The sequence below is a fragment of the Equus przewalskii genome, chromosome 15 (assembly GCF_037783145.1).
Source record: "Equus przewalskii isolate Varuska chromosome 15, EquPr2, whole genome shotgun sequence".
NCBI classification, from domain to species: Eukaryota; Metazoa; Chordata; class Mammalia; order Perissodactyla; family Equidae; genus Equus; species Equus przewalskii.
In genome coordinates, this window is record NC_091845.1 from 44,368,334 (window position 1) to 44,390,303 (window position 21,970).

General features: G+C 41.7%; 1 protein-coding gene across 6 annotated transcripts in view; it reads left to right on the forward strand.

Annotated features, from left to right (window-relative positions):
- ANO10 (anoctamin 10) overlaps positions 1-21,970 on the forward strand; it is a 211,776-nt gene that overhangs the window by 162,198 nt on the left and 27,608 nt on the right. For 2 of the 6 annotated variants that reach the window (XM_070575697.1, XM_070575695.1), the window contains exon 13: positions 832-908. The exons of the other annotated variants lie outside the window; for them this stretch is intronic. In XM_070575697.1, coding sequence (XP_070431798.1) covers positions 832-908 — 77 coding nt within the window. The remainder of the gene's footprint in view (positions 1-831; positions 909-21,970) is intronic. 6 annotated transcript variants of the gene reach the window in all.

The following is a 21,970-nucleotide window of genomic DNA, read 5'->3' on the forward strand; positions in this document are numbered from 1 at the left end:
TTGGCAAATATTAGTTGATGACCTGTCCTCATTGGGTTGGGGAAGTGGATGCTCTTTTTATTTATTTATTTATTTTTTTTGAGGAAGATTAACCCTGAGCTAACATCTGCTCCCCATCTTCCTCTTTTTGCTGAGGAAGACTGGCCCTGAGCTAACATCCATATCCATCTTCCTCTAATTTATGTGTGGGATGCTTGCCACAGCATGGCTTGTCAAACAGTGCCATGTCTACACCTGGGATCGGAACTGGCGAACCCCAGGCTGCTGATGTGGAACATGCGAATTTAACTGCTGCGCCACCAGGCCGGCCGACATTCTTTTATATACTCTTGGCTGAAGTGTAAATTGATTCAAGCCTCTCTAGAATGCAAATGAATCCAAATTTAAATTACTCTCCAAAGCAAAATAAGTCTTGCTGGGGTAATGGATATATCTGCAAAGTGTAGCAAAATATAGTCAGTGAAACATTTTTATTAGCAAAAACCTAGAGACAGCTGAATTCCTCGGTAGGAGACTGGTTAAATAAATTGGGTTTGATATGGTTCCATGTGATAAATGAACCCACTTTTTAAAAAAAGGTCTGTGGTGGTGTGTGTTGGCTGTTAAGTGGAAAAAGTAAGATACGGAACAATATGATGCCTTTTGAGTCAGATTTTAAAGAAAAGGAGGGAAGGAAGAGAAGTAGATGAATGCTGATATGTGTATTTGTTTTTCTGGGAGGGGCTCCCGGGAAACCATGAACAGTAGTTAGCTTTGAAGAGAGAAATTAAGATTTCTCTTTCACTGTACAGTTTGAATTTTCTGACCATGCGTGTTTATTACTTTTTTAAGGTCAACAGGAATTCTTTGGAAGGGGGATTTTTTTGCCGTTTCTTATCTGTATACTTTTCTGCAATTAAAACATTAATGTAAGTAAATAAGGAATAAAGCCCTCCCTCGTGTTATTGATTTGAATAATTCCTTAAATTCCCTAATGCTGTTTTCAGACACACCTGGTGAGCACATTCTTCACACACCCTGCTTTCTCCTTCTTTTTATAAGCATTTATATGCTTTTTTTTTTTTGTAAAAATTGTAAACGTCATGTGAAATTTTTAGAGTAAAATTTATTTTCACATGATAGGTATTTTGCAAATAAAGTTTGAGACCTTAAATCAAAAGTGGAAACCACGATGCAAAACGAGGCAAAGTGAGAATTGTTTGTAAATCTCTCAGTCAACCTCCGGTAAGGTTGGAGTGAGACCGAGTCTAGAGGACAGGCCTACAGGCTGTCAGTGTGGCCCCCCGTTCCGTTTTTTAAGCTATCTGCTCAGCTCTCCTTTAGAGGAGAGGCTGAGACCACGCGGGTGAGGGGCAGAGAAGTCAGATGGACGGGGAGGGGTGGGCGGAGCAACTCCCGGGTGACAGAGAACCTTTCAACACCAAGGTTCAGGGGCTAAGCTGCGGTTCAGTACAGGCGCCCTAATCTCCCTCCCGCCAAAACTGAATCCATCTTCTTCAGGCTGCGCTTGCAAAGTGTATCCAGAAACTTGTGTTCAATAATTATCTATCAAAATGCATATTAATTTAGATAATTTTTATCATTTATGCACCAATTCTAGTTGTAATGACTGATCAGTCCAGAAGACAATTTTAAACACTTATAGTGAGACTTTGAGTCACAGGAAATTTTTTAAACGTTTAAATTTCCACTTATGAGCATATTGTTATTGAAGTAAAGTATAAGAGAGTAATTGATACTTTCAAGCAAAAAAATATATTTTATTAGGATAAAATTCTTTGGAAGAAGTGGAAAGAAAATGTGATTTCAAAGAGGGAAATAAGGAAACACTTAAAATTGTCACTATTAATTAAGAGCATATTTGTGTATTTCTTAAACGAGTGATGGTGAATATCATATCGCCTTGGTATTTATTAGAATATCTTGGGTATCTTTAAAAGAGTGACCTAATAGTTTATTTTTAAGTGTCAGTATTTACAGTATGCTAGAAAATTTTTGCAACTATTTAATTTATGATGAAAATTTTAGATGTCCACTTAAAATTGTGTGAGATGGAACATAGCATCGAAAAATTTTAGGGGGCATATAAGCAAAAAGATTTTTAATTGTACAGCATTGCCTCTGGAAGAGTTTCAGTAAATAGGATTCTCCATTGATCGCATTTCTAGTGAGATTTTCTGGATTGAGGCAGGCAGCTCCTTGGCTGCAGTATACATACCTTAACTCCAGGTCAACGCAATATCTTGCTTCATGTTAGTAACACTTTCCTCTCAGGATGGCATGTTGCCATGTATTTGTCTGAAGAGCAAAGGGTCTTTATTGATGTTGAATACTATTAACGTGTGTCATGTTACTACATACATTTACCTGAAGTCCTACTGCAGAGCTGTCATACTTGCTTTTGGGGGACTCAGGGGTGTTGGTGTTTACTGTGGATGTGGCTAAGTGACCTCTCAAGTCGTCTCAGCTCCTGGACTCCCATATCTTCAGATACACCCTACCTGACAGTGAAGCAAAGCCCTAAGTCAAAGGCAAAATTTATTTACGCTCGTCTTTTTGAGAAATAAAACACTAACCAAAATTCTCTCTCATATTATTTAAAAAGAAGGAAAAATGTAAGTGGGCGGGAGGCAATGATGGATGCTTGCAGTTTCTTAGGGCCTTGAGTGCAAACCCAGGAGAAGCATTCCTCCCTCCAGCTGTCACCACGACTTGTTTGTTAAAATTACAATCTGAGAATAAAAGGTCAGGGTTAAAGCTGGGCAGGTCTTCCCCTGCTTTCTCTCTCTTGCTGGCCCAAGCCTTGCTGCGTGGTTGACACTGCTGCATGGGCCACCCAAGTTTATGCTGTCGCCAGTCAGAGACACAGATTTTCATCACATTTCCTGTCTAGTCTCACTGTCCAGAGGTCCTGAAAAGTCCTGAAGGTCCTGGGTGTGAAAAGTCACCCACTCTTTGTGCTTTTCAGAAACTCAAATTAACTGGTGTATCTTCAGTTTACTTGCTGAACTAGTGCCATTTCTAGAGTGTATAATGTTTTCTGATTCTGTTTTTTTGCTCTAACATTTAACTGTCTGCCTTGTAAATAAGCGGAGCCTCAATTCTCTTGGCTGTGCCCATGTACCAAAAGCAGAGAGAGCTTCTGCCATGTTCTCTGGTCAGTTGGTGGGCCCTGGTCAAAAATGGAGTTATTGAATACATGTTTAACAATAAGTCTCATTAATGCCTAGCTTAGTCCCAGATTCTTTCATTGTTAAGTGACCAGAAATTGACAGTAAGCTCGTTAAGAAAAGTTACTACTTAGGAATAATTATTATGTTATGTTTAATTTATATTTGAATTGCTACTTTTCACCTCAGTTCCCATTTTATGGACAAAAACATGATCGAGAAATTTAAGTCACTGGACAGTTCTTAAATTGGGCTGTGCATCTTGAAAGTAGAACTTTTGAAAAATACGTGTGCCTAGGCCCCATACCCTGAAGATTCTGATTCCCTAAATCCAAGGTGGGGCCCAGACGCTGACCTTGAAAACCTGCCCTATTGCTCCACGCCATCCTGCTTCCTCCTGTGCAGGGCATGAATCATCCCTTTGTTCAGGGCATCCACACTGTATACGCTACCTGCCCCTTAGTCACTTAGGAGCAATGTCGGTTATCAGATCAACTGTCGTGATATCGGAGTGCTTGAGTTCATGTAACCCTTATTTTACTTAATAATGGCCCCAAAGCACCATTAATCTCTTACTGTGCCTAATTTATAAATGAAACTTTACCATAGGTATGTACGTATAGGACAAAAAGTAGTATGTATAGGGTTTGGTACTATCCACGGTTTCAGGCATCCCCTGGGGCCTTGGAGTGTATCTCCGTGGATAAGGGGGACTAGTGTACTGAAAGCAGTTCTTTTTTTGGTGTCAAATAGGAAACTATGTGGCATTTCTAAATATAAAGGCAAATTAGATATACTTGAAGGTGAGAGGCAAACTCGGGAAAATAAAATGGTTTGCTTTGCAAAGGGCATTTTCAAATGGTTAGGCTTGGGTTGGTGAGACCTTTACAAAGAATTCTAGACAGTAAATATCATCCTAGTGATGCCCTTTTATTTCTTTTCAAATTGATTTATTCAACTCTCAGTAATTTTAAGATCCAATTAAAAATAGAAGGGAGTCTAATCCAGGTACCATTTGCTCACTCAAAGGCCTGCAGCACAAGGACACAACATCCTCAGCACAGTGACCGCTTTATCTGGCCTCTGGGCAGCCAGCCCTCCCAGAGCTGAGCACTCAGAGAAGCCAGGTAACGGGTCCAAATGGAGTCTTTGAGAAAGATAACAGCCTCAGAATTCAGTTGAAAGAGCAAGATAAGGAATTTGAGAAGACACCACAATGCTAATTATAGCCCTCAGGGACGTCAAATCAGGTCTCGGACCCTTGACAGCATAGGCCAGTTGGGCCAGCCTACATTAAGTAATGTCTTTTTTTTCTAGGGTTAAGTATGTTTAAAGCATTTCCAACATTTCCCAAAGCTTCTGAACTTTTCTTTCCCTTCATTTGTACTCTCAAGTTATGTTATATATAAGCTGCTGCTTCTTTGCTTTTTTTTTTTTGGTTAGGAAGACTAACCCTGAGCTAACGTCTGTTGCCAATCTTCCTCTTTTTGCTTGAGGAAGATCGTCACGGAGCTAATATCTGTGCCACTCTTCCTCTATTTTGTATGTGGGACACCAGCTCAGCATGGCTTGATGGGCAGTACGTAGGTCTCCACCCAGGAACCGAATCCTTGAACTGCAGGCCACCAAAGCAGAGCACGTGAACTTAACCACTACACCACCAGGCTAGCCCCCATATATAAGCATTTGTGATGGAAAGTTAAAAATTTCACAACACAGAATAAGGAGGCTGAAGTATTTGATTATTGAATATGTAACCACATGTTGATCTGCCAACACGTAGTTCAGAGTGAAATGTTGAATCCACATTACAAAACTTGCTTCTCAGAAAGCCAGTGTCAGGCAGTGCTGGAACCTCAGTCCTTGGGGAGGGGCTGGTCCATCTCCCAGGGCCCCAGGGCCTGACTTGGTAAGTTCAAGGTCATTGTAAACTGAAGTTTACAGTGTTTCGAGAGTTCAGGTAGCCCCGGAGCCAGCTTCTCCCTTTCTTGCAGTGTCAGGCAGTTTGTCTCACGGCCCTGTGCAGCTTCAGGGCAAATGAGTTGACCTTCCTCTTGTCATAATCTCCCTGACATTCAAATGAGGTTGACAAAATTGTGCCTCCCATATATGGTCGGAGTGAGGCTGGAGCGAGACAGCGTGAACAAGACACAGTGTGAAGCAGGGCGGTGGGGGTGGATGAGGACGGTGATGGAAGGGGAGGACCACCTCATGCTTGGGTGCCCTGCATCACTGGGCAAACCCAGGAGGAATTCTGTGATAAAATACCAGATTAGATGATGAATCAGAATTCCATCTTTGCAGCAGCCATGCCTGTTTTCATGACCCCAACACAGCTGGGCGGTAATAACAGGGCAGTAACAGCTGGCTGGCATCAGGGGGTGGGTATGTGAGCCAGGCACTGTTCTAAGCCTTCTGTGAGTGTGCCATGCCTCCTCAGAAGAGTTCTCTGGATAGGGTCTGTTAGCCATTTCTGTGTGGTTTTTCACAGTAGATTTCTTTTCAATTCATAAATGATAGTTTTCTTCAAAGGTGTTAATGCTCTAACAGGTAGTGACCCCTGTGCACCTCTTTAACCCCCTCTCCTGTCACTTCTTCCTCTTCCTTTTGGGTCTAGCAGGATCACACTAGTCGTGGATTCCCAAGCACCCCTGCTGCATTATAATCTGACCACCCAGACACCTTGTTCCCCCATCCCCTACACAGACTCTGCCTCCTAGGGGCCCTCCGTTGTGTGACATAGAGGCCTGGTACCCATTTCTGTGCCTTTGTCCTGCTGCTTTTGACCAGGTGATGCCTTACTCATCCTTGAATCCCCTCACTCAGCACAGGGCCTGGTGCCCAGTAGACTGAATAAATCTTTGCTTAATAAAACTCAGTTTGTTGACTCATACATAGGTCAGAAGCTAATATATTAAGTAAAGGACAAATGATGTCCTTGGACAAAAAAAGAGGCGTCTTAAAATAGGTACTCTGGCAAAAATGGAGAGAGTTAGATCATATGCCTTTCTGGGATCCTGAGGAATTACATGTGAGCACTTTATGAGGATTCCTTACCTAGCTTGATAAAGTGCAAATCCTATTTCAAAAGGACTGACTGTGGTTGCCATCAGAAACAAGGGTAGCTCCCAAAAGACCATAAAATAACCCTAAATCAAGCCAGATAGAATTCTAAAGTAGTTTTTACTCTGTACAAATTTAGACTCTGTAACAGTCTTTTCCTTATCACTGATGTATAGCCTTCCCCGCCCCCTGTATTTTCTGTTCTCACTTGAGAAAAAAATGCTTTAAAGTGCCAGAGACATCCAGACATTAAAATAAGATGCTTCGCTAAAGCTCTAGAAAGCCTCTGGTGATTTTTGTCTTCCCTAGTAAGCAGTCTGTGTAAATTGCTACTTATCTCATTCCCCCGGTTTTCTAAGCAAAATTTAAAATTTGTATATCTTAATTTTCCCCCCAGATGTAAGGAACAAGGCCAAATCAGAACCAGATTTATTTTTACTTGTGGAAATTACTGAATAGGGCATGAAACAGAATAAAGTTTAGCATCTTCCTAGTCGCCATTTGAGTAGATCAGAAACGGTGTGGGCAGAAGGGGCCTGGAAGCACAGATTCATTCCTTAGAGAAGGGCCTCAGGTTCACTGTGCTGTGGAAGTGATGCTTTGGATGTGTTCACATATGCCATTAAAATGTGTTTATAAAGAAAAAAATTCACCCCATAATAAATTATTCTAGAGATGTCAGAATGCTTAAAACTGTATATTTAAAAAGAAAAAAAGAGATATGTTCTGGTAAGATATTAAAATGTCTAAAATTGCCAATCTCCGATTCTGTGCTAGATTGATAGTTACCTTGCCTTGAGGTCCAATATGTGTGAGAGTCGGTCTTCCTTTTCCAGGCACATGCCTGCACTGTTATGTATGCATCTATTTACTTTTTTACCAAATGTTCTAGGATATAAAAAGACTATTCTGTTGGCTTCATCAAGGTCAAAGATATTTGTGTGTCACCACCAGACTAGAAGCTTCTTAGGGACAGGATTACTCCAGGCACAGAATTTATATTTGTTGAATGAATGAGTCAGGAATTAAATGAACAACATTAGAGTCGAAGCCCCATCCCTATGTGCCTTTTTCTGTTACCAAATTCTAGTCATTTGACTTTGAAATTATCCTCTGAGTGTTGTATATGGGATTTGGGAAAGCATAATTGAGTACTTAACCATGTCAGGAAACCACAGATTTGTTTTTATTTTTAATTACTAGTAAATTTCTAAAATAGATAATCTCTTATTTAACATAGTAAACAGCATTATTTTCCATTGATTACCAATGCTACAGAACCTCAGGGAAATAATTGAATATTATATCATGCAATAAATGCAAACCTAAGAGATTGGTCTGAAAATATAGTAATTGATAGACTAGGAAATTTAGACTTTAAAGTAAATCCCTAAGAACAGCACATTTGGTTATTCACCTTTTTCTCCTAAGAATAGAATGCAGAAAACAGGAAGTGTTTGGATTTAAGACCTTTATGAAATACTACCTAGTTAAAGGAAAACAATCACTTCACATTGATAGTGGGTCTAAGAACATAAATGGTAAATTATACTGAATTCATACTTAAGTCAAAATTAAAATACAGATATTAAAATTCAGCAACAAATATTAATCGAATGCATTCTATGATAAAGCACAAAAATATAAAGTGTCAGAAATTCTCTGCATCATATAATTCTCAAAGTTGAAAAATTCTATAGAAATGACCCTGTCCAAAACCTTGATTTTATAGATTAAGGAAAGGATCACTAACTGTGATTGTCAGCTTCCAAGGTGGTCCCCAATGATCCCTGCCTCCTAGTATTTACACTCCTGTGAAGTCCATTCCACCTTGTAGCTTGGTTGGTTGTGATTAATAGAATACTGCAGAAATGTTGATATGTTTCTTCTGAGACTAGGTCATAAAAACACATTATGGCTTCTGCCTTCTGCTCCCTCCTGGATCTCTCGTTCTTGGGAACCTAGCTGCCATGTTGTGAGGACATTCAAGGCTCCAATGGAGAGGCCCGTATGACTAGGAACATGACCTACACCAACAGCCACATGAGTAAACCATCCTGGAAGCAGATTCTCTAGGCCAGGGGTTGGCTAACATTTTCTCTAAAGGAGTCAGATAGTAGATAATCTAGAAGAAATGGATAAATTCTTAGAAACATACAACCTTCCAAAACTGAACCAAGAAGAAGTAGAGAATTTGAATAGACCAATCACCAGTAAGGAGATTGAAACAACAATCAAAAACCTCTCAAAATATAAAAGTCCAGGACCAGATGGCTTCCCTGGTGAATTCTACCAAACATTCAAAGAAGACTTAATACCTATCCTTCTCAAACTCTTCCAAAAAATTGAAGAGGAGGGGAGGCTTCCTAACGCCTTCTACAAAGCCAACATTATCCTGAGACCAAAACCAGACAAGGACAACACAAAAAAAGAAAATTACAGGCCAATATCACTGATGAACATCGATGCAAAAATCCTCAACAAAATACTAGCAAATCAAATACAACAATACGTTAAAAAGATCGTACATCATGATCAAGTGGCTTTCATTCCAGGGATGCAGGGGTGGTTCAACATCCACAAATCTATCAACGTGATACACCACATTAACAAAATAAAGAATAAAAATCACATGACCATCTCAATAGATGCAGAGAAAGCATCTGAAAAGATACGGCATCCATTTATGATAAAAACTCTAAATAAAATGGGTATAGAAGGAAAATACCTCAACATAATAAAGGCCGTATATGACAAACCCACAGTAAATATCATTCTCAATGGAGAAAAACTGAAAGCTATTCCTCTAAGAACAGGAACCAGACAAGGATGCCCACTGTCACCACTCTTATTTAACATAGTATTGGAAGTCCTAGCCAGAGCACTCGGGCAAGAAAAAGAAATAAAAGGGATCCATATGGGAAAAGAAGAAGTGAAACTGTCACTTTTTGCAGATGACATGATTTTATATATAGAAAACCCTAAAGAATCCACTAAAAAACTTTTAGAAACAATAAATGAATACAGTCAAGTCGTGGGATACAAAATCAACATACAAAAATTGGTTGTGTTTCTATACACTAACAACAAAGTAGCAGAAAGAGAAATTAAAAATACAATCCCATTTACAATTGCAACAAAAAGAATAAAATACCTAGGAATAAACTTAACCAAAGAGGTGAAAGATCTGTACACCTAAAACTATAAAACATTGTTGAAAGAAATCGAAGAGGACGCAAAGAAATGGAAAGATATTCCGTGCTCTTGGATTGGAAGAATTAACATTGTTAAAATGTCCATACTTCCTAAAGCTATCTATAGATTCAATGCAATCCCTATCAAAGTTCCAACAACATTTTTCACAGAAATAGAACAAAGAATCCTAAAATTTATATGGAACAACAAAAGACCCCATATAGCCAAAGGATTCCTGAGAAAAAAGAACAAAGCTGGAGGTATCACACTCCCTGATTTCAAAATATACTACAAAGCCATAGTAACCAAAACAGCATGGTACTGGCACAAAAACAGACACACAGATCAATGGAACAGAATCGAGAGCCCAGAAATAAACCCACACATTTATGGACAGCTGATATTTGACAAGGGAGCCAAGAGCATCCAATGGAGAAAGGAGAGTTTCTTCAATAAACGGTGTTGGGAAAACTGGACAGCCACATGCAAAAGAATGAAAGTAGACCATTCCCTTACACCATGCACAAAAATCAACACAAAATGGATTAAAGACTTGAATGTAAGAGCCAAAACCATGAAACTTCTAGAAGAAAACATGGGCAGTATGCTCTTTGACATTGGTCTTAGCAGCATATTTTCAAGTCCCATGTCTGACTGGGCAAGGGAAACAAAAGAAAAAATGAACAAATGGGACTACATCAAACTTAAAAGCTTCTGCACAGCAAAGGGAACCATCAATAAAACGAAAAGACAACCTAACAATTGGGGGAGAAGATATTTGTAGACCATGTATCAGATAAGGGGTTAATATCCAAAATATACAAAGAATTCATACATCTCAACAACAAGAAAATCAACAACCTAGTTAAAAAATAGGCAAAAGATCTGAACAGAGATTTCTCCAAAGAAGATATATGGATGGCCAACAGGCATATGAAAAGATGCTCAACATCATTAGCTATCAGGGAAATGCAAATCAAAACTACAATGAGGTATCACCTCACTCTGGTCAGAATGGCTATAATTAACAAGACAGGAAACAACAAATGTTGGAGAGGATGTTGAGAGAAGGGAACCCTCGTACACTGCTGATGGGAGTGCAAACTGGTGCAGCCACTATGGAAAGCAGTATGGAGTATCCTCAGAAAATTAAGAATAGATCTACCATATGATCCAGCTATCCCACTGCTGGGTATTTATCCAAAGAACTTGAAAACACAAAGGCATAAAGATTCATGCACCCCTATGTTCACTGCAGCATTATACACAATAGCCAAGACTTGGAGGCAACCTAGGTGCCCATCAAAGGACGAATGGATAAAGAAGATGTGGTTTATATACACAACAGAATACTACTCAGCCATAAGAAATGATGAAATCCGGCCTTTTGTGACAACATGGATGGTCCTTGAGGGTAGTATGCTGAGTGAAGTAAGTCAGAGGGAGAAAGTCAAATACCGTATGATCTCATAAGTAGAAGATAATAACAACGACAAACAAACAAATAGCAACAGAGAATGGATTGGTGGTTACCTTGGGGGGAGGGGGGAGGGCAAAGGGGTGATTAGGCTCACATGTGAGGGGATGGACTATAATTAATTTTTGGGTGGTGAACATGATGTAATCTACACAGAATTCAAAATATATTACGATGTACATCTGAAAGCTATATATTGTTATATATATGTTATATATATATAGTTACTGCAATTAAGCAAAAAAGAGTCAGTAAATATTTTTGGCTTGTGGGCCATTTGGTCTCTATCACGACTACTCGGTTCTGCTGCTGCAGCACAGAAGCAGCCACAGACAGTATGTAAGTGAAAGGGAGAGGCTGTGTTCCAATAAGACTTTATTGACAAAGCTAGGCAGTGGGCCAGATTCAGCCTGTGGACCGTAGTTTGTCACCCCCTCCTCTAGCATGAGGAGAGCCTTCAGATGACTGCATCCCTGCCTCCAGCCCGACTGCGGCTTCGCGAGTAGCCCTGAGCCGGAGCCATCCAGCCGCTTCCTAATTCATGATCCACAGAAAGGATGAGATAATAAATACTTGTTGTTTTAAGCCACTAAATTTGGGGGTAATTTATTACACAGTGATAGATAACTAATGCACCTATAATCCAGGAAAGGAGGCTGGTTGACAGATGAATCAAGTTTGACTATGAGTTGATAATTGTTGAAACTAGGTGATAGGAAGATACACAGGGATTCATATATTATTCTCTCTGGTTTTGTGAAAGAAAAAAAGGAAAAAGAAAAACTAAGTGATTTATCTAAAATCAGACCATCAAAAATTCCTGAAGCCCGTGTTGCACACCCAGGGCTCTGGCTCTGAGGTCCTGTGTTCTCTTGGCTGCCTCTTCTGCATCAACGGCTACAGTAAAGATTGAGCTATTTGCCTAAGTTTCTCCCTCAGTTCTTTACCACCTTCAGCATCTCCAGCTTAACATCCAAGACAGTTCTTCAGACTTTGATACCCTTGCTGTTGTTGAGCCATCCTGGAGCCCTTTATACTTCTGTCTGCCTCTTGTGCTGTAGACGGTAAAATTAGTCACTGCTGAGAGATGGAGCCTTGGTCAGAGATCCACAAAGTCCTACCTCAGTGTGGCCTGGAATATAATAATACTTACAGCATACATTCTTACTGAACACCACTGTCAGCAGAGCACTAGCAAATCTATTATCTTAATTAACCCTCACACAGCCCACCAGGATAGGCCTCGCAGGTTTCACTCCTGCATTTTACAGATGAGGCAGCAGACACTCAGAAAGTTTAAATGGCCAGACAGATAAAATGCAGCTGGGTCCAGAATCTGGCTCCTGGTCCAGTTCTTTCTTCCTTCCTGTATGTGCTACCTCTCTTGTGCTTAAGGAGAAACAGGTAGGATTTGACATTAAATAAAATAAAATCACTGTGCGAAAGTACCTAGCACAGAGCTTGGCACATAGTAGATTCTAAACCCTTTAAAATCCCTTTGAAGTTGGAAATCACCCCAAAAGGGTTTTAACTGGTAATATAAATAACTTCATATGTTGATTGTTAGGTACACGAAATAGATATTTGAAATAACTTGTCTTTTGATCCATTGCATTGGCTACATGTACTCACGTCCCCAGAGTGGTTGCTGAGTTGGATTCAGAGAATGGGCCTGGATTTTTCCACTCCTGTATTTAGCCAGGATAACCGGGAGAGAAGATTTAGTGTCGGATTTCTGAACATCTCATGCTTTCTATGCATTTTACCAGATGGCCTTGATGATGCCATTTACACATGAGATAGAATGATGTGAACAGCTGAAGAAAGTGTGGGAGAGCAAAGAGCAGAGTACCAGACCGGTAAATACCATTGGGTTATGAAATTCAGTTCAAAAGTACATCATCTTCCCTTCCCTTTTTCCTTCCAAAAATCTGTTTAATGTTGTATTTTCCTATCCTGAGCATGTGGTTGGGAGGAAATTAATTTTTCCCTCATAAATTTTTGAGTTTTTATCTTCTTTCTTTCTTTCATTGGTGGCTCTCCTTTCAGATTAGAGTCTACGAGGCAGTTATTATCTGCCAGGGAACTATGTTATCAGGGCTATAACTGGAAATTCTCCATCTCCCCCCCCCCCCACTAAGCCAGTTTGGAAAAAAATCTCTTGTTTGTTATTTGGAAAATAAGTGGATCTCAAGATTCTTTCCAGCTTCTCATTCAAGTTAAAGCAGTGTTGGCGTGGGTAGATTGCAGGCTCTTTTGTTTGAATAGTCTTGGAAAAAAATGATAGGCGTATTTTTAATTTGCAAATCTGGTTTTAGTCACAGGTATGAGAGAAAATGAGCTGCCAAATGTCTGGGAAACCCAGTTCCAACCCCCTCTCCTCTCACCTGTGATAAATGCTGTTTTGATTAGAGACAGAATAAATCCAGGTTGCTCTTCTTGACTTCTTGGACTAATGGGTTCACTTTTTTTTAATGTGTGTTGTAGAAAACCATTTCCAAAAACATCAATCTGGGTTATTTAAGCTTTATTCAGGATAGCTGTGCACAAATCATTTCTGTGAAAAGGATGTGTGATTAAACAATTATAATTGGAGAAACTCACTAAGGAATTGTCATATTTATTCACAGTCTGTATCAAAACACTGGCCTTAAATGAAGCATTTTGGCTCTGTGAGGATATAAAATGTGCCAGGAGCAGGATGGGTGGTTTGCATGCCTTGAGTGTTAAGAGAATGGGTTTTGGAGTCAGGTATACATGTCTCGGGAATCCTAGCTTCACCATTACTAAGTAACCCTGGGCAAGTTACCAAACCTCGCTGGACCTCAGTTTCTTCCTCTGGAAAAGGAGCATAATGACAGGAACAACCACATAGGGTGAACAAGCAGAGTTAGGCCCCAGCCAGCAACTCTAAGTCTGTGGCTTTTCCACCGTAGAGCAAATGGGTATAAATAACAGAGTTCTCAGGTGAGTGCAGTGAAGAACTTGTTGACCATTAGTAGATAAAATATTCCTTTTTAGTATTCCATTCTTGGAAACAGATGGTTTTAAAACTCCATCCATAGAGATCTTGTAGAGGAGAAGCAACTCCCTTCTTTGGAGATTTGCCTGCTTTCTGGCACTGAGTAGTCTCAGATCCCTCCCAGCTCTGTGAGCCTTAAAAATAGTTGCTATCCAGCTATATTTTAACCCAAAACAGGTCATCTTGGAATGCTAATCAAACAAAACTAATTTGGATTTTAAATGAATTTTTGGAAATGAAGAGTGATGTTAGGTCACTGGGCAGTGGCCTCCCTTGAAAATTACAATGGGGCTCTTGTTGGATCGTTCTTCTTGGGCTCACGCTTGAAAGGATAAGTCTTTGCTCTTTTGGTGGTGGAATTCACTGAGTAGTAGATTTGAAATAAATTTGAGCATGGAGTTCCCAATAAGAATAATGATATTAGTTCAACATGATGGAACTGAGCTCCGAGTATCTTTATGTCTATGTCAATTGCTATTTTCCTTTCTTTTGCCCCTCTCCTGTCCACTCCCCATCTTCATCTTTTACTTATTTTTTTCTGTTTTTCTAGAATGGGAAAGGACTAAGTGCAGAGTGGCCATCCCTTGAGTTCGATGTTATCTGAACGCCCTCCTTTTAAGCTGTGTTCTTTGTGCTTGCGTTGCTATTTGCATCCTCACTTTTTGCTTCATTTTCTTTCAGCAGATTCTCCTGCTTTTTCTTCTCTTTATCTTTGCAGATGCTCCTGCATCCCTGTTTTTGTTCTTCTGGTTTTGTCTTCCAGGCTTCAGAGCACTTGGTCTCAAACCCTTCCCTAGGATGGCTGCAGGCCTTGTGGTCTGTGCTTTCAGCCAGCATTCCTGCTTGGGAAGCTCTGTGTTGAGGATGACTTCCCTCACAAAGCCTGCCCTCTCTTGATGACGGGGGCATGGGGTTGGGAGGCTTCAGAGCCCTCCCCTCTCAGCCTCAAGTGGCCCACACTGGCCAAGCGTGCTTGGTGAAACCCTCCCAGTGCAGCTGATCCCTCTGGGGGCCTGGGAGACATGCAGGCTACTTTCCCGGTAACAGCACGTTTGAGGAACATAGGTGTAGTTCAGAGCCTCCTGTCAGGGCTGCAGCCCCGCAGCCAGTTTAATTCACTGTTCTCTGAAGAAGGTGGTCAGCCTCTGTTGATGATCGTAAACTAACTCACGTTTAAATGATGCCATACTAATTAGCAAACAAGGGGCCTCTCTCAAGTTGAACTGGAACCAAAGAGTACCTGCGTTCTGGGGGAGAGAAAACTTTCTGTCCATCCTCTTCTGTGGCCTCTTCTGTGGACAGAGGCGGAGAAGAGTAGAGTCGGGTGAGAAGCAGCAGGAAACAAAAAGTGGAGCATGTGAGAGCTCCCGCAGAGGAGCTCCTGCCACATCTGGATTGTTTTATTCCCGAGGACAGGCTTTTTTTTATGGCCCTACCATAGTGAAGATTTTGTTCGAGATCATAGTGCACATAATTTTCATTGTTCAAACAAGGCAGGGAATAACGGCAATTGTTTGCCGTTTGTATGGTTTCTTTCATTTGATCAAAAAAAGAATGCTCTGACTATGACTGAGAGGGCATAAGGTTTAGACAGCCCTGGCTGTGGAGATGAGCATCTGCTCAGAAGTGCTGGAGTGCGCTCCAGAGCGGGAACAATGCAGCTCTGTGGGGGGGGCCAGGAAGTGGGGTAATGCTCAAAGCAGCTAGCCTGGCATTTGCCTCTTCCCAGCCATTAGGAGCAGTCGTGCCTGGGAAGTGGAAAGCCATCAGGAGTCTGGGCACTTATCTCTAGTTGCCTCGTTTTCCACACTCTTAAAACCAACTGCATCAACATTTCTCGTCTGCCAGCGGTTTGAAAGCTTCATGTTACCCACCATCCCTTCAGCTCCCTCAGATTCCCTTTCAAACCATGTGTACTTGGTTAAAAGGTGGTTAAGTGGTAACAAGTTAGTATCGTTGTGGGAGGGCAGAGTGGGTTTGATTTCCATTCATGTTTGGTTGTATGGCCTGGTGGTTTTTCCATCCCTAGCTTCAGGAATCTTCTTTAAGCCATTAAATCTCAGTTTGTAAAAGTCCAGATACCCCTGTTATTTGGACTTGTTAGATAAAAATGCATGCATACATACTTACATCTTCCCTTTCTAATACTTGGGCTTATCCTGGTGACAGACACATGGTGCTCAAATAAAACAGCTGAGTTGTAGAGAGAAAAAAACTAAGTTCTTTTGAGTTAATTACATCTTAACACCGTGGCAATCTCAGGAAGACGTGGTTGGTTAGCACATGGCTAATCCCCTAGAAACTAATTTTTCTGAGAAACAATAACCCCAAGATGCAGTTGTTCTGAGCCCTAAATACAGAAGCATTTTTAAATGGTCCTCCATCGGACGTGAAACCGTCCGCTTGTTTGCAGCCAAAGTATGAATTTTCCACTGTTCTGAGCACCGTGACGATGGCATCACTCCAGAGGGAGAAGGCGCATGAACGGGAGCTCTGCGGAAGGCTCCTGCCAGCCTGCTCTGCGAGGCGCTTCACGTTCATTTCCACTGATTTGATTAGGGAACAAAGAACCAAAGAAAAATATGGCTTTTCAGAATTGAGCTCCACTCCTCTAATACCCTCCTGGGCTTCCACAGGATTAGATCTCAGTTAATCTGCCGCCGTCGAGCACCCATTTGCGTTTGGACACTCAAAGGAGTTAGTGCTCAGCTGTAAGACGGTTGTCCAGTCAGTACGATCTGCTTTTGAAGGGATATACATAAGGCGGGAGGAAAATCACTGGACAAAAAGGTGGTATTAAGTATGACACCCAAGTGGGCTGTGTCTCCCTTTGATTCTTGATGTAGCGTCAGTGAATTCTGGGTTAACGTCCTAGTCGTACTGTATTTTTGCCTGTCCGATTTTCCAGAACTGACCCCCTACAGCATCACTACACTTAGGTGCAACAGCGAATTAGGACACTTACTGCCTCGGGCTGTAGACATAATGGCTGGGATAATAATTGGTTTCAATGCACACACAAAATAGTATACACATACCGGCAATTTGCTAAGCCCCTCGTCATGCTGGTGTTGTGGAACTTTTCTGCTCGGTAAACCAGTGAGGAAGGTATTAGCTTCTGTTTGTCATGTTGCTAGAACTGTAGACGTTTATTCAAGAGTTATCAGAGAAAAGTTATTCTTCAGACCACTGAGAAGGATATTCTCTGCCTGGAAACATTCACAAAAAACATCTTTTTTTTTTCACAGACATAGCACTGTTGTACTCAAAGTGTGTTTTCTCATGCGACTGAATGCAGTGGGCTAGCGTGGATTTTCTGAGTGTTCAGTTAGAGGAGGCTGAGTAGGTGGAGTGGGCCTGTCACGTTATCGTCTTGCTGGTTATATATATGGCACCCTGATTGCAAAGACACATTGTGTTTTCTCATGGGTTTCAAGAGCACATCAAAATAGCTTACTATGCTGCAGGCTTGGAATGTCCTTTTTTTTTTTAAAAAACAAAATATAAATACAGAAGGACTCACAATATTGCAGTCATAAAAGATTCCATTGCAGTCTAGGTAATGGAATTCAAATAGTATTGCCCTGCAGAATCAGATATGGGGCCAGCAAGAAGATTTTAATATTTTAAAATAAATTTTTTAAATGACAGTAATAGGACATGTTTAAAATTACTTAGAGGGGGGCCGGCTCCGTGGCCAAGTGGTTAAGTTCACGAGCTCTGCTGCGGCGGCCCAGGGTTTGGATCCTGGGCGCGGACATGGCACCGCTCGTCAGGCCACGTTGAGGTGGTGCCCCACATGCCACAACTAGAAGGACCTGCAACTAGAATATACAACTATGTACGGGGGGTTTTGGGAGATAAAGCAGAAAAAAAAAAAAAGAAAGAAGATTGGAAGATTGGCAACAGTTGTTAGGTGCCAATCTTTAAAAAAATAAATAAATAAATAAAATAAAATTACTTAGAGGAAAAACCTTTTCTACAACAACTTCTTAGGAAAATACGGTTGAAAAACAATCCTTGTGCAACATTCTTATTTCCTTTGTTTTACCCTCTCTCAGCTTATGTTAAATGTGGTAGATTTTGTGAGGCAGGAAAAAGTTAGATAATCTCACAAAATGTAATACATTTTATTGTTCCCTTTCCAAAGCAATTAACATAGTTGAAATATCCCAACTTTTCGTTTAACACAAATGAAGGACTCAAATCACTGTCATCCCCCTTCCAGTTTTCTTCTTAAAGGATGAGTCTTCAGGCATAATAATGCTGAAAAAGGAGTAATATTCAAATGTAATGTAAAAAGTTATAAAATATCAACTTCCCTTAAAACACTTGACACTTCAAGTGCTTGCTTTTGTTTTTTTTTCAAGATTGGCACCCGAGCTAACAACTGTTGCCAAGCTTCCTTTTTTTTTCTGCTTTTCTCCTCAAATCCCCCTGGTACATAGATGCATATTTTAGTATTAGGTCCTTCTAGTTGTGGCATGTGGGACGCTGCCTCAGCATGGCCTGATGAGCAGTGCCATGTCCGCACCCAGGATCCAAACCGGCAAAACCTTGGGCCACTGAAGCAGAGCGTGTGAACTTACCCACTTGGCCACAGGCCTGGCCCCTCAAGTGCTTTTTTTAATCCAGTATTTTGTTGACGCAACATTAACCCCAAGTGTGAAATATAAATTAGATGGGTTGGTTGGTTTTTATCTTACTTACAATTTAGGATTGTAGTATGCACGTGCTTTTGAATGTTTTTTTTCTGTTGTAATCGTGCTTTTATTGTGTATTAAAATTAACTGGTAAAATCCATTCCAGTTCCCTGCAGTAATTAATTCTAACTAACGTGAACTACCATTTTTTCTGTTGGTGAGGAAGACTGGCCCTGAGCATACATCCATTGCCAGTCTTCCTCTTTTTGCTTGAGGAAGATTGTCCCTGAGCTAACATCTATGCCAGTCTTGCTCTATTTTGTATATGGGACACCGCCACAGCATGGTTTGATGAGTGGTGTGTAGGTCTACACCCAGGATCCGAACCCACAAACCACAGGCCATTGAAGTGGAGTGCTTAAACTTAACCACTGTGCCACCCTGCCAGCCCCTAAACTACATTTTTTATCTGGACAAACAGAGTTCTAAGAGATAGAGATGCTCAGCTACCGAGGAAGTGAGAATAGGGCCTCCTTTCTTTCCCACTGGCCGTGGCTCCACACACTCCTCCATTTCCACTCCCATTCCCTGGATGCTGGGTGTTTCACTGCATGGTGGTGGTGGTGATGTGTGGGTTGAATCAACTTCCCCAGGTGCTGTTGAATAGCTCATAGTTAAGGTAACTTGAAAGCAAGAAAAGATTGGTGTTGGACAGATGTTGTAACTAGTCAGAAAATGCCTAGAGCTACAGAACCTTTCCACTGTGATCTTGTAGCTAGAATCCTCAGCCAGAAGGTCAAAGTAGAAAGCTGGCAGGAGAGTGATCCAGTCCTGACCTCAGGTGGGTGCCCACTGCAGGCTCTGCAGTGAAGTCAGAGGGCACTGAACGTGGAGGTTTCAGGGCGCAGGTTGGAGTCATGCAGCGGCCATGTGATGTACCTTCTGTGCATCTTAAACAGGGCAATAAGTAAAAGGTGGGGCAGCATGGAAGGAGCAGATGTGGAAGTGATGGGTATTGGTGAAACTGTAAGTGCTGATTATAATTCTTCAGCTGCCAGACTCTTAAATTACACCTTTGAATTCCTCAAAGGAGCAAGCACTACAGTGAAAACCAGACCCATTTTCAAAATCACACCAAGTGCTGCTCGTTTTCTTTATGTCTCTATTTTTATTTGGAACTTTAGAAAGTACAGAAATTATCATTCTAGGGACTGTAATAATATAACTTAAACCTCTAAGATATAATTAATTAATTATGTTAATAAATCAGTGTTTAGAAAAACCAAGATTCTTCTTTTACATTATTTGAGAACTCTCTATCACCGAGGACTGCTCATTATGGTAACAAGGTGGGTTTTTGGGTTTCCTTTGCTAGGGTTAGGAATTCAAGTCCCTAATTTATGATTTTTAAATGCTATCTGGACTTTGCGAGTATTTTTCTAGTGAAACGTTCTTTTTAGTCAGGACTGTGTCGAGAGGCCTGTTACCGGGCTCTCTCCCTCTCACCCCGGATCGTTGCCGCGGCCCCCTGACCGGGCTCCCCACCTCCTCTCTCTCCTCTCCCCAATCCTGCTTCACTTTGGCTGCCGCAGCTTCTCCTCTCAAATAGAGATGTAACTCCACATTACGCTCCTGCTCAGAATCCTGCGGCATCTCCACGTTCTTTGAGAAACGCCGGCCCCTCAGCATGACTGTGTTTCCAGTCTGATCTGCGCCAGCCCCTCTCCGCCATGTGGAATGGCACCCTGTTCCTAAACCACCCCCATCCTTTGGCCTTTGCATGTTGTCTTCACGCTGGCTCCCTCGTCCACTTGTCTCTCTGGAAACTTTCTCCTCCTCTTTTATGGCACATCTTATGGGTCCCCCCACACTGATGCCATCTTTCGTGGGCACGTGTCATGCTGCAGTGTGGTCATGGTTTACATATCTGTGTCCTGGAATAGGCCATAACCAGAGTGTGGCTCATCTGTGTTTTCTTAGTACCAAGTTTGTGGTGGTGCATTAAAAAGTCACGTTATACCCCTCGACCTGGTGATGCCATATTTGCATACATAGTCCCAAAGAAGGTGTTGTGTGCACTGCTGCTCAAGGCAGTACCATTATCCTAGTGAAAGGTCACTAGGAACAGCCCTGTCCCTGGGACTCACAGAAGCCTGGGGCAGGGAGAGAAACATTTTATTTGGGGTTAGAACACCTGCAGTTATTTTGGTAATCTCTTTGGGTCGAGGGACCTTAACTAGGCTTCTGGGAATTTATGAGTCTGAGGCGTGGATTCCAGTCTGAACTCTGGCACGGAGAAGCTATGCAAGCTTGGCAAGTCTCGTAACCTTTGCTTCCGTATCCTCATTGCTAAACTGAGGACTGGGACCAGGCGCTCCCTGAGGAACCTCCATTGCTATAGGGCGGCTCTTCCCACAGAGACTCAGCGTGTACACTGTGGGATGGGGTCACACCTAGGTGTTCAAATGACCGTCATATGATCAAATGTCACCATTGTTTAAAATGCCTGTGTTCCGGAAGATGGGGAGAGAATTTGGGATATTATGAATAGAATTTAGAGTTCACATCATCTTTTTGGCTGTAGAGTTGTGTAGTCTGTGGTAACCAGAGATACAAAGAAGCAGTTCGCTTTGCGGGGAGACTTCCAGCACACCTGTCGGCAGAGTGCGTTCTGTGTCTTTTGACTGTCGTGAATTGGGTGGCACGTGATTCATCGCGTGAGCCCCTCAGTGTCTTAATAACTGCATTCCTGTCAGCCACGTTGTGTGTGCAGAGACAGTTCTTCATGTGCCAACAACTTTTCAGCGTAACAATGTGACACTTGTTTCAAAATTAGCAACAAACAGGTGATGATGGCTCCTTTTTCCCCTCTTAGATATTGGTATTGGCTCAGAACATTTAAAAATTTGCATCTAAAAATGTGGTCATGATCAGTTTTAACTCAGCATCCTGATGTTTTGTAAAGGAGTTGGAGTTGGTGAGTGAAAGCATTCGCACACCAGGTGCTTTTGGCCTTTCCATCCTGTTTCTGGGCAGCAAGGGCTGTCACTCAGCATGGACCAACTGCAGCCTGCTCAAGACACTGCAGGGAGGCCGGCCCACAGGAGCAGGAGCCCTGCGTCAGCCTGCACTCGGCCCAGTCTTTCGCTGACGGCCCATTCAGGAGGAGCTGGAAGATGGCACTGAGTGGTTGCCATGGCAGATGGAATTCTTCCTGCTCCCCTGAGAGCCGTGTTTCTATAACTGAATGCTGATCACGGTGACGGTCTGTGGTTAGCCTCCTTTTATGCTCACAGGGCCCTGCGCTAGCATGATGATTGCTTGGCTTTTTCTCCTCCTTTTCCAAAATATACTTTCAAGAATGGCTAAAATAACAATATCACCTTAACTACTGTGCCAC